Genomic DNA, 12,814 nt, shown 5'->3' with positions numbered 1-12,814 from the left:
TATTTCTCTATGTATGTTCTCTTCCTTCTGGCCAAGGGTTGTCCCTAAAATGACTGCTCATCTGAACTATTGTTGACAAAATTCCCATCCTATAGTGCCTGTATCACCCCACCAATCCCAGCAATCCTTCCCCTTTAGTCTTCCTTGTTGTCATTTTTAAGTTTCAAAATATTCTTTAATGAAAAGACTTGGGGTTTGGGGAGGCCACAAACAGGCTCACTCCCTGTCCGGACAGCTTCCTCCCAAAGCAACAATTCTTTGCAGGGAGTCTGTCCCTTCAGTCTAGAAGCATTTCTACATCCTCTGTGACCGAAAGCTTGTTTTTGAGCCATTAGAACTGCTTTCATTAAAGCAACATTCTAGGGGCATGTGTACTGCCAAAAACATACCTTTGTCAATTTTACTGTATTTATCTATGATTGTTTTACAGTACTGGCGTACTCTATAAGTGAAGTGAAGTCACTCAGTTGTGTCCGACTCTTTGCAACCCCATGGACTGTAGCCTACCAAGCTCTTCCATCCATGGGATTTTCCAGGCAAGAATACTGGAGTGGGGTACCATTTCCTTCTCCAGGAGATCTTCCCGACCCAGGGATTGAATCCGGATCTCCGAAATTGTAGGCAGACACTTTATACTCTTTAAGTGCCTGTAAATGAACCTTAAACAGATCAGCATGGCATTGTAGTTGAAAGGATGGGCTTTGGAGCAGACCAACGTTAGTGTGCATCTTGGCTCTGCTGCTTAAAACCTATGAATTACCTATCCTTTCAGAACCTCGGTTTCCTCCTCTGTGGGGTGGGAACTCTAAGACCCACCTCAAGTAGGGTTTTTAGGGATTATTTACATGAAATATGTAGAATGCTTGGTTCAGGACCCAGAATACAGCAGGAACTCAATCAACAAGACCTCCATTGTCACATATATAACAGCAGCTCTTCAAACTTTGAACACTTTTAGGATGAGAAGCCCTCTGTGAAATGAGATCTCAGCAGCACTATAATATAGAAAACATGAAAAATAGCACTGTTCCTGTTAAGGAGCAAGTAGGGGTCTGAGCTCTGCTTGTTCTGCCTGCCCAGCCTGCCCTCTTCTCTGCTGGTCTCCCCACCTTTTCCTCTCCTCACTCTCAAGAGGAAAACGGCAGCTAAATGCACGTTATACATGTATATATACAATGTTACATATGCAGAATTTCTAAAATTTCCAGCTTGACAAAGATGAGCAGCAAGTTTTTTCATCATTTGACTCAGACCTGCTGACAGTTGTGTTCGTGTGTGTGTGTGTGTGTGTGTGTGTGTGTGTTTACATACTATTAAGCCTTCTAGAATATTTTCTGTTTCTCACCTTGTGCTCCTTTTTGAGATGAAGTCCTGCAAGGTCAGGGAAGGGGAGCATCTTCCAACTCTCTAAAGAACATCCAAGGATCTTGTATGACAAAGCTGCCATTTCTAGGTTGGGTAAGAAGCGTCATATATATTTATTCTTTGAAGGAAAGGTGTCCTTGGTTCCAGCGAACCACTAAATTTGAATTGTTAAGGTTCATGAATGCACGCAGCACATTTGAATCATCTTAAAGAGCTGACCCATTTTTGTCAAGGGTGAGGGGAGCCTGCTCCACCAAGACGGAAAAGCCTACTGAGTTTGTGATGAGAGGACTGGAGTCAGGGGAACTGAAAAGGAAAGTGTGGCTCTGTCCCACCCCCTCTCCTTTCCGATGTAGCTGGTCGAACCTAGGACCAGATTCATGAGTCATTTATAGAATAGGGCAGAGTTCAGGAACAAGCTGTAATAAGACACACCAAGACCCACTACTTGAACCCAAGATCATCCGTTTGCTTTCAGTAGCACCCTACACACAGGGTGCTAAACAGATATGTTGCAATGATGATGATTTTGATCAATAAATTCTCTGCATGGGGGGAAATAACTCTCCCTTACTAAAGAGATTAAAAAAAAATGGTTTTCCCACTGGTGGTATATTTAAGGGTCATTTTGTGTGAAATGTCCCTGAACAATTATAGAACATACTCCAAAAAAATACATTGATATCACTGGAAAATGAAATTTGGCTTCCATTTACTTTATGTAAGAATGCAGGGTTTTTTCCTAAATTTTAATTTTGTTTTTTGGTCACGTAGCATATGAGATCCTAGTTCTCCAACCCAGGATGGAACCCACACCCCCTGCATTGGAAGTGTGGAGTCTTAACCAGTGGACCACCAGGGAAGTCCCCTAAATTTTAAAAATAGTAAATGTTTCCTTAAAAAAAAACAAAAGCCAATAAAATATTAAAAATATCAGGATATAAAATGCTGCCCACTATCCCACCTTCCAAAAAAAACACTGCCAACATTTTAGTTGATGTTGTTGTTCAGTCACTCAGTCATGTCCGACTCTTTGCCACCCCATGGACTCCAGCATGCCAGGCTTCCCTGTCCATCACCATCTTCTGAAGCTTGCTCAAACTCAAGTCCATTGCGTTAGTGATGCCATCCAACTATCTCATCCTCTGTCATCACCTTCTCCTGCCTTCAATCTTTCCTAGCATCAGAGTTTTTTCCCAATGAGTCAGCTCTTCGCATCAGGTCGCCAAAGTATTGGAGCTTCAGCTTCAGCATCAGTCCTTCCAATGAATATTCAGGATTGATCTCCTTCAGGATTGACTGATTTGATCTCCTTGCAGTCCAAGGGACTCCCAAAAGTCTTCTCCAACACCACAGTTCAAAGGCATCAATTCTTCGGTGCTCAGCCTTCTTTATGGTCCAACTCTCACATCCATACATGACCACTGGAAAAATCCTAGCTTTGACTAGACAGACCTTTGTTGGCAAAGTAATGTCTCTACTTTTTAATATGCTGTCTAGGTTAGCCATAGCTTTTCTTCCAAGGAGCAAGTGTCTTTTAATTTCATGGCTGCAGTCACCGTCTGCAGTGATTTTGGAGCCCAAGAAAATAAAGACTCTCACTGTTTCCATTGGTTCCCCATCTATTTGTCATGAAGTGATGGGATCAGATGCCATGACCTTAGTTTTTTGAATGTTGAGTTTTACGCCAGCTTTTTCACTCTCCTCTTTCACTTTCATCAAGAGGCTCTTTAGTTCCTCTTCACTTTCTGCCATAAGAGTGGTGTCATCTGCATATCTGAGGTTATTGATATTTCTCCCAGCAATCTTTTTTCTAGCCTGTACTTCTAGCCTGGCATTTCAACTTTCTATTGTTTCCTTTATTCTATTAAGCATTTTGTCTTTTACCTAAACAAGCTCTTTCATCAATGGTATCATTGTAGCTTTAAATATTTCAAACTTTTTACTTCTCTTTTGTCATTTGGATTAGGAAAAGAATGAGGAGAGAACATTGTAATTGGAAAAATGCTGCATTTGAGTTTGAATCTGACTTCTAATCCCATTTCAACCGCTATCACCTTCAAGACCGAATGAATCAGAATTTGGTTAAAAACTGAACCTAAGAACCAGACACAGTGTTACTCCCTTTCCTTAAACTGTTTAGTGGCTTCTCATCTCATTTTGAATTAAATCTGAACATCTAAGCTTGCCCTGCCAGACGCTGTTCCTCAGAGACCCTGCCCCCCTCCAGCCTTACCCTACGGCTCTCACCTGCCTTCTCTCACCGGGTCCAGAAGGCCTTCCTCTGCTTTTCCACCCAGTTCAGCTGCCCCATGCTCGGGCCTCCTCCCTAGAACATCCTTCACTGCCCTTCTAGATGAGGTCCCTGGTGTTATCCCAGCCACAGCCCCCTGCCTGTTGCCTTCCGAGGATCCATCACAACAGGACCACGTCTGACCTGCATCCTGCACGTGGTACCAGTTGGTAGAGGAGCAATTTCTGCCCCAGGAGGAGTTAGATGAGACTAGGGAACCCCTCAGGTTTCTTCCTTCCCCACAATTCATTGTATTTAGTGAGTTTATGAAGTGGTGACAGGCACAGATTCACAGGCTGCCATTGCCTGGATGTTAGTTAATAAACCTTTACAATGTATTTTAAATACCATACATCCAGAGAGGAAGTAAGCCTAATTATGAAACCTAATGTTTTGGTAAATAATACAGACATGTAAATGTCATCTGATGCTTAATCACGGTTGTAGAGATTTCCTTACTGACATAAACATGACTACCCTCTACCCCCATCAGAGCAGTAGTCATGCCAATAGGACATGCAGTATAGACCTAGAGTGTACATTCAATATCATTCGCAAGGAGAATGAAACTTGGCCTTGTGGAGGCAAGCATTTTGAAGATGTTCTTTGCACACAGTCGGCACTTAGCAAATGTGTGTCAGATGGAGCTGAAGAAGTCAAGGGAGTCAGATAACCTCTTCACATGCACAGTTCACATACGGGTGGTGATAAGCATACTTAAAAGGCACTCGCCCCTAGGTGTCACTCTTCAGAAGGGTTTGATAAGAGAGAGATCTGGAGCCTATTCATGGTGTTGCTTTAATATATGAGGTCCTGCTGTGTTGCCACCACAGGCTGTTCCCAAGCCAGGGCATCCCCAGGCTCCTCAACCATCAGGCTCAGCCCTGCACCAAGTCGCTACACAGAGTCCCAGCTCCAATGCCTAGGAACTTTTATTCAAAATCCATTTCTGCTGTGGTCTCATTCTTATCTCAGATCACAAGCTATTATAGGAAAAGCTGAGGCTTTTCCTATTAACATGTTAGCCCTGCCTGTTTACTTGCCTCTAAAACTGGGACCATGCTCCCTCCTGCTGCTGCCTTGGTGGAGAGTCACGTGCTCTCCCTGACTCCAGCCACAGGGACCAGGGCACCACAGAGACCCCAGCATCCGACACTCCTCTGAGAACTGAGGCCACCTCACCATCACTCCCCCGTCCTAGGCTCCCAATCCCTTCCTTGTGCGGTGACCCCTGCATTTGTCTACACCTCTGATTGTCTATACCTGTTGCCTGCCAGACCGGGCTTTCTCAGCCTCCTGCTCCATCCTGTTGGAGTCACCAGGCACTGTTTCTCCTGCTCCATGAGGATACACCCATTCAACACATAACTACCTTTCGGGACCTGTACGAGGTCCAGGCAAGGCTTGCACCTTTACAGTTTAACCCTCTTTATATATGACTGGTCCCTGATTCACCTCATTTTATTTTTTTTTATTTTTTTTTTTTTTTGGCGTGGACCATTTGTTTAAAATCTTTATCGAATTTGTTACAATATTGTTTCAGTTTTATGGTTTGGCTTTTTGGCCACATGACATGTGGGATCTTAGCTTCCCGAACAGGGACTGAACCCACACCCCCTGCATTGGAAAGTGGAGTCCTAACCACTGGACCACCAGGGAAGTCTCCACCCTAATTTTAAAGCAGTGAGTCTTGCCCCACACTTAACTTGGCTTTGGCACAGAAAGGATTCATTCATCATGCACTGGCAGATTATTAGTGGTGTGGCGGTCGCACTGCTGGGCCCAGCTGACATGAGCAGAGGATCGGCCCAGCGCACCCACAAAAGAGATGCTCACACAGCTCTCTGGTTTAGGGTTTTACCCAAGGTTTGCAGAGGGAACAATGACTCCTGCCCTGGGGGGTAGAAGAGGGGTGTGGCAATGAAGGAAGTGTTTCATCCGAGGCCTTAAGATCTGATTTCACGTGTATTTTGCCAAGCAGATGCAGGGAGGGCACAGCCAGGCAGAAAAAACATGAGAAAGGGCATGGAGTTATTATTTAGTATCAATATTTTATGAACAAAAAATATAGTTGTCTGGGGAACCTAGGTATATGTGGGAGAGTATAGCAGAATTTGAGTCAAGGAGGGAACTTTGTGTCCAATCTGAAGCAGTGAATTGGCTGGATTGGGCGGGGGTGGGGGGGGGGGGTGGTGGCGGGGCGGGGTAGAGAGCCAAGCAAAGAAACCTCTTGGAGCTCAATTGATTCATCACAAATTAATGTGATCAAGGCCTATTATAGCTCAACAGGGAGATGAGTTTATCTATTGAATTGCTCATACTATACTGAGTTGATAAAGGATCTGCCTCCTCTCGGGATCTGTACCCTAGCCCACTAACGGCGTGGAGCTCAGCCTCCTCCACCCAGGTCTGAAGCCTGAAGTTTCACCCTTTCTTCACTCTCTCCATGGGAAGATGCCCTCAGAGAAGGGTTTGCATCAGCCATGGGTAGGAGCTGGAATATGCTGGAGTGACTTCTCTGCCAGATACAGGCTTGCATGGGCTTGTAGAATTGCTGGAACTTAAGATAAGCTTTCCTGAATTTTATCACTTTTCTGGAAAAGATAGGAATACAAGACTGGAGAGATGGCCTTGGTTTGGATTTGTGCATTAATCCACCAGCATGCGATGTCACTCCATTCCTAAGATCAGACCCCTTTTCTTCTAAACATTTATCAAGAGTAACCTTCCAACTGGCATCCTTCTCTGTGTTTAGTTTCTCTTAGAGAAATGTTTTGTCTACCATCAGAATATTATCGAGAACATTATTCACCATGTTACAAAGTGTACTCCTTATAAAGATCCTCTTGCAAAAGTTCTATCAGGTCTTGGTCTCCAGAAAAGCTGTGTTTCTCCTAAACAAATAGATTTTTTTTTAATCTTCTGAACATTGGATGAAGTAACAGATTCACCTTTCCTTTTGACTGAAGATTTATTTGAAGGCTGCTCTTAGCAAGTCTGTAGGATTTGTGATATATAGTTTTAAATTAGTCTCTTTTCCAAACCCATTGTGGATCATTTCCCGTGTTATTCCCTTTGCTTTTACTACCCACTTCTAATTAATGTTATTGTGACTCTTATGTATCTAAATAATCCACCTTCAACCCTCTTTTGGAACAAAGCTAAAAGACAAATACACAGACGCACACACCCTTACATACTGTCTATTTAGAATATTTAAAGTAGAACAGTTTAATTGTAACCTTTAGATTTCTAATGAGTGCCTAGCCAAGTACTTGAGAAGAAGGCAATACAGCCCTTCCCCTGGTAGACAGAGCTAGTCTGGGAATCATTTCTAAGTCCTTACAACAATCCTAAGTCAAACTCTGCAAATGCACAGCAAAGAGTTGGACACACTCTTCTTTCGGATTTACCAGATTCCTACATTGTTAGGTCTGCTAATTAGTGATCTTCTCTGTTTTGCCAAAATAACTTCTAAAGGCATTGCTGAGTCAAGTGATTGATTCTTATTTAAAGAAATGAAATCTTCTTCAAATGAAATATCATTTTCCCCTTATCTCCTTCCTCTAACAGATAGAGGCCACATTGGAAAACTAGGAGGGTGAGAACATTTCTTTCTCATTGACAAGTATTTGTGAGTGTTGTTTTTCCCTCTCCTCTCAGTGCTGAATTCTTTTTCTGGAGTTTCTGTTTTATGGCCCTGAGGTTACTTCCTCATTCTTGTAGCTGTGTGCAGTAGTATTTCACTTCCTCTTTGTTTCTAGTTGAGAATGGAGGCATTTGGTTTTAAGAAAAAGTAGGACTACTCCACATGACATTGGACCATTTAAGCAGCCATAGCTCACTGGTGGTTAAAAAATTAATAGATTATGCATAGAAAGGACTTTGTTTTCGGTACAGTGAACTGATAAGTTGATGATGAATCAAATCAAAGTGTTGACCCTGAAATGGTTATGAATTCCTTTGTTCCTAAGACTTACAAGAAGGGTAGCTCTGTAAAGGAATCTTTCTTTTGGTTCCGGATATTGTCAGTTAAGGTATTTGAATCAACTCTGAAATAAAGAGCAGATGTACTATGTAGGGTCAATCTACTTATTCGTGAGTAGTGGTCCAGCCAATGACAGTAATAATGTTACACTGTTCCCCAGGCTCACACTTGTTAACAAGTGCCTTAAACCAAGTGCTCCAAATCAGGGCCTTCCCTTCCCCCTTCTCCTCCACTCAATAGTACATAGCCTCAACCGACAGCTGAGAAGGATAGGAGGAAGATGCCTGAGGTCAGTGCCCCACAGTCCTGGCACAAGGGGAAATTCTGTTGCTACAGCCAGCAATTTCTGTATTCTGTGCTTCCTCCTGAGTTCCCCCAAGCCACATCCTCACAGCTGCTCAAACCAGAGGCCTGTGCTGAGACAGCATGGTCAAGACGCTGGGACAGATCCTTCATCTGAGTCTAAAATCAAACCCTTGGGGTTTGAGTGTAAGGAGCGAGTGTCCATCAGAGCCCCTGCTAGCTAGAGAACCTCCTATAGATGTAGCTGGGTGCCATAGGCTTCCATCATCCTGCCCACCTCGGGGGCCAGGACCAAGACACCTCCTCCATCGACACTGGTGGGAGTGGGGCTCATCTCCCCAGCTCACCCCACCCCTAGGTCTCTGCTGTCAGAGGGATATTTTGGACAGGTCTAGATGGCAAGGTGAACTCCTTAGCATTGAGAGGTGTGTGCTCAGTCAGGCAAAAGCTCATCCTGTCAATAATAATAGCCAACCGCTTACAACAGCACTTGAATCTCACCACAACTGCATGGTGTGGGGTTATTGTTACTGTTATTCAGATTCTGAGATGAGGAAACTGAGGTCCAGAGAGGTTAAATAACCTCTCTGATGACAAACAGCTTGTCAGTAATAAAGCCAAGAGTTCAATCCAAGCAGTGAAGTGTGACTCTGTGTTTTTAGCCACTGCCCCACACACCTTTTCCTGGTGGCTCAGACGGTAAAGCATCTGCCTACAGTGCGGGAGACCTGGGTTCGATCCCTGGGTCAGGAAGATCCTCTGGAGAAGGAAATGGCAACCCACTCCAGTACTCTGGCCTGGAAAATCCCATGGGCGGAGGAGCGTAGTAGGCTACAGTCCATAGGGTCGCAAAGAGTCGGACACGACTGAGTAACTTCACTTCACTTCACTTCCACACACCTTTAAGCAAAGGATAATTAAATCTGTACTACATCTCTACATCTGCACCACCCGTCAGAACTTAGACAGTGTGTCTTACCAATATGGGGTGTGTGGTCTTTCTTACAGAAGTGGCCCTTGCCTGTGAAAGTTAGAATTAACCAAATAAATTCAAGCCAGCAGAAAGTCCTTATATAGAAGGACTCTGGAGAGCAGCAGAATGGTTTTTTCCCTTTATGTGTGTCTCTGTGGCTACAAAGATTAGTGGATAGGTACAGAGCCACTTAAATATTTTCTGAGCATCTATGGATTGGTGTTATAATAACCTGGTTCTAGATTTATTTTCCTCCTTGAAATTATTCTGATAAAAACTTGACCACACAGTGGGCTCAGACAGCAGGGGTTTGCCCAGAGCCCTCCGTATACAGAAAGCTAGAAGATGATTAAAAATCAGAATGTCATCTATTTCAAAATCAGAAGGCATCCTCATTTCCGCCCTTGTGAAGAGTGTGCAAGTTGGCACATTAACAAGACGGTTGCCTGGGGTGAAGCCTGCTTCTAGCCTGTATCATTACCAAGAGATGAGAGAGCTGTCAGTGGGTCCTAGGGATGAGCAAAAGACAATGATTTCCAGCTGTAAGTGGAGTCATTAAGAATGCAAGAGTGCTAATGCACCAGGGCTGCTTCCAGGGCAGGGTGATGGGCTGGGTCATGGCAGGAACAGCCCCACCAGTGCTGTGGGTCTATGGGTCTCCTGCTTTGTGGTGACTGAGCAGAGAGGAGACACAGAGTTGCTCTCACCTCCAGGTAGGGAAGGGAGAGAATTAACATTTACTGAACCCTTCCCATAGGCCAGCCTCTATGCTGGGCATTTGATACATATTGTCTGACTTCAAAAATGCCAGAAGAGTCCATGGCATTTTGTATCTGGACAGGGTGATATATACACAATCTAGCCTCGACATTCAGAATGACAGAGGCCTGACCCCCACTATCCCTGCAGTTACACTGCCCCATTCAGGCGACACAGACAAGACCATCTCTAAAGGCAAAAGGAAAAATCACTACTGACCTTTTGGCCTGTAAATTTACATTCTTTTTTCCTATGTAAATATTTTGTGTCCACTTACCAAAATGGGATTATACTATATGTGTTGCTGTGTACCTGCTTTTTAACTCATTTTTACATGTTTATTATATACCCTTCTACAGAGTCATTATAGTAGTTTCAGAGCATGAAGCCACAGAAACTTTCATAAACCCTTCTTATCAACCTCCAAGTGTAGGATATTTAGGTTGCTTTCAAGTTTCTACAATATTAAACAATGTTCTAATGAAAATCCTTATAGATAAATCACTGCAATATTAACCAAAAATTTTTAAGGTAAATTCCTAGCCTGGAAATTGTCAAGTAAAAAGATGCTGACATTTTTTAAGTCAAGTTTTTACTGAAACATAATTGAGAGAACAGAATTCAGTCTTTTTAGGTGTACAATTCTATGAATTTTGACAAATGTATCAGTTATGTAACCATCACAATTCAGTTTTATAATATTTATAAGTATTTTAAAGCTTTTGATACATGTTAGTAAGTTGTCTGCTAGTGAAAGGATAACCATTCCCATCTACCATCAGCTTATGAAAGAGAACATTGGATATTATCCTTAAAAATTAAAAAAAAGACTTTTCAGTTTGGTAGGTGAATGTTCCCACCTCATCTTAAGTTACATTTATTTGATGGACTAATGAAGTTGCATGTGTTTTCAAATGTTTACTATCTGGCTTTACATCTTGTAGTATGATATGCTGTGGTCCTCCAGGGTGGCGCTAGTGGTAAAGAACCCTCATGCAGGAGACATAAGAGATGCGGTTCAATCCCTGGGTTGGGAAAGTCCCCTGGAGGAGGGCATGGCAACCCACTCCAGTATTCTTGCCTGCAGAATTCCATGAACAAAGGATCCTGGCGGGCTGTAGACCATGTTGTGAAGAGTCATACATGACGGAAATAACAGCGTACATGCATGGTCTACTGTAACCTTGGCCTACCTTTTTAGCCATCTCTTTGTCTCTTTCTTACTGCTTTGTAAGAGCTATGGGGGGTGGGGGAAGGCTAGGAATAAAGAAGTGATCTGTCATGTTGCAAATATGTTTTTTCTCATTTTTTGCTTCTTTTAATATTGTTTATAGCTGTTTTTCCTCAAAAATTAGAAGTTTCCATAATCTCTCCATCTTCCATTTCAATTCCATCTTGGAAATCATCTTCTTAAAGTCCTTCCTTTCTCATTTCCTGATTGTTTAAATTAATATTTTCCCTTCTTACATTTTTTTTCAAATTTTACTTTTTTAAAAAATATTTATTTCACTGTGCTGGGTCTTAGTTGTGGCATGCAGGATCTTCAATCTGTTCTGTAGAATGTGGAATCTTGTGGCATTCAAACTCTAGCTGCAGCATGTGGGACCTACTTCCCTGACCAGGGATCGAACCCAGGCCCCCCACATTGAGAGCATGGTGTTTTAGCCGCTGGACCACCAGAGAAGTCTCCCCTTCTTATATTTAAATGTTTAATCCTTTTGGAATTTGTTTTGATATATCATATGGAATAAACTATTTCTCCCCCACTCCAAATTATGAGTCAATTGTACCAGACCCGTTGACCAAATAATAGATATTTCCCCCACTAATCTGAGAAGTAGCCTTTATTTTATGTTTACTATGTAATATATAATATTTAAAGTTAGATATCTCTGAACTTTCCCTACTGTTCCACAAAATGTATTATTTTTTTGGAACAGAATAGACACAGTTATAAATATCATAACCTTATAATGTGCTTTAATGGCAAGCACTGTTTTTTGTTACTATACTTCTTCAAAATGTTGTCTCAGGCCCTAATTATTCCAGACAAACTTGAAAACTTATCTGAGTTTAAATATCTAATAAGAATTTTTATTCAATTTCATTATATTTATATATTAATCTGAAAACATTTATCTTTATAATAAGCACTTTTATCAGTGAGGAACATGCCTTGACACTTCACATGTTCAAGTTTTCTTTTACATGCTTCAGTGAATTTTTACAGCTTTAAAAAACGAGTTCTGCATGTTTTTTGTATAGGTATTTACCTCAGAAATCATGGGGGGTTGTTACCGTTATTCACAGCATGTCTTTTCTCTTCACTTTCTAACTGGTAGCTCCTACTTATAGCATTTTATTTATTAATTTCATAAAAAGTTAGTTTTTCAGACTTCCCTGGTGGCTCAGACGGTAAAGCATCTGCCCGCAATGCGGGAGACCCGGGTTCGATTCCTGGGTCGGGAAGATCCCCTGGAGAAGGAAATGGCAACCCACTCCAGTACTCTTGCCTGGAAAATCCAATGGATGAAGGAGCCTGATAGGCTACAGTCCATGGGGTAGCAAAGAGTCGGACACGACTGCATTCACAGCATGTCTTTTCTCTTCACTTTCTAACTGGTAGCTCCTACTTATAGCATTCTATTTATTAATTTCATAAAAAGTTAGTTTAATAAAAACTAGTTTCAATAGTATTTTAGTTCTTCCCTCCTTCAATGTTCTTAGAAGACAATTGTTATTTGTAAATACTAATGATTTTACCTTCAATTTTCTAATTTTATGCATTTCTTTTCCCCAAACTCATTATTCAAAATGATCTTGACTGGTAATTTCATATAATTCTTCACATTATTACATGTTCATTATATATTAAGTTACATGTTAATTTTATAAAACTCAAAAGTGGATTTTATCCCAGTACCTTATGATGAACTACCTTGCAATTTTGTGATAAACCCCAGTTGGCTATGTTATTCTCTTAACACTTTACCCAGTAAGTATTTTATTTAAAATATTTAAACCCATAATTATTCCTTTCAGTTTTCTGTAACACACCATCTTTGTCAAATTATGGTATAAAGGTTGGGCTGTCCTCATGTTGTAAAACTGGGAACCTTGTAGCTTTTCTTCA

General features: G+C 41.8%; 1 protein-coding gene across 8 annotated transcripts in view; it reads left to right on the top strand.

Annotated features, from left to right (window-relative positions):
• PIK3CG (phosphatidylinositol-4,5-bisphosphate 3-kinase catalytic subunit gamma) overlaps positions 1–12,814 on the top strand; it is a 39,502-nt gene that overhangs the window by 18,868 nt on the left and 7,820 nt on the right. Inside the window, exon 11 of one of the 8 annotated variants that reach the window (XM_086396897.1) lies at positions 3,335–3,485. The exons of the other annotated variants lie outside the window; for them this stretch is intronic. Coding sequence (XP_086253023.1) covers positions 3,335–3,361 — 27 coding nt within the window. The 3' untranslated portion in view covers positions 3,362–3,485. Of the gene's footprint in view, positions 1–3,334; positions 3,486–12,814 lie in introns of those variants that run through there. 8 annotated transcript variants of the gene reach the window in all.

This window comes from Bos grunniens, chromosome 4, assembly GCF_055505025.1.
Source record: "Bos grunniens cultivar Pamir isolate PY7600 chromosome 4, Bosgru_T2T1.0, whole genome shotgun sequence".
Taxonomy (NCBI): domain Eukaryota; kingdom Metazoa; phylum Chordata; class Mammalia; order Artiodactyla; family Bovidae; genus Bos; species Bos grunniens.
Note: the sequence above shows the minus strand (reverse complement) of the source record. Positions and strands in the feature narration are given on the sequence as shown.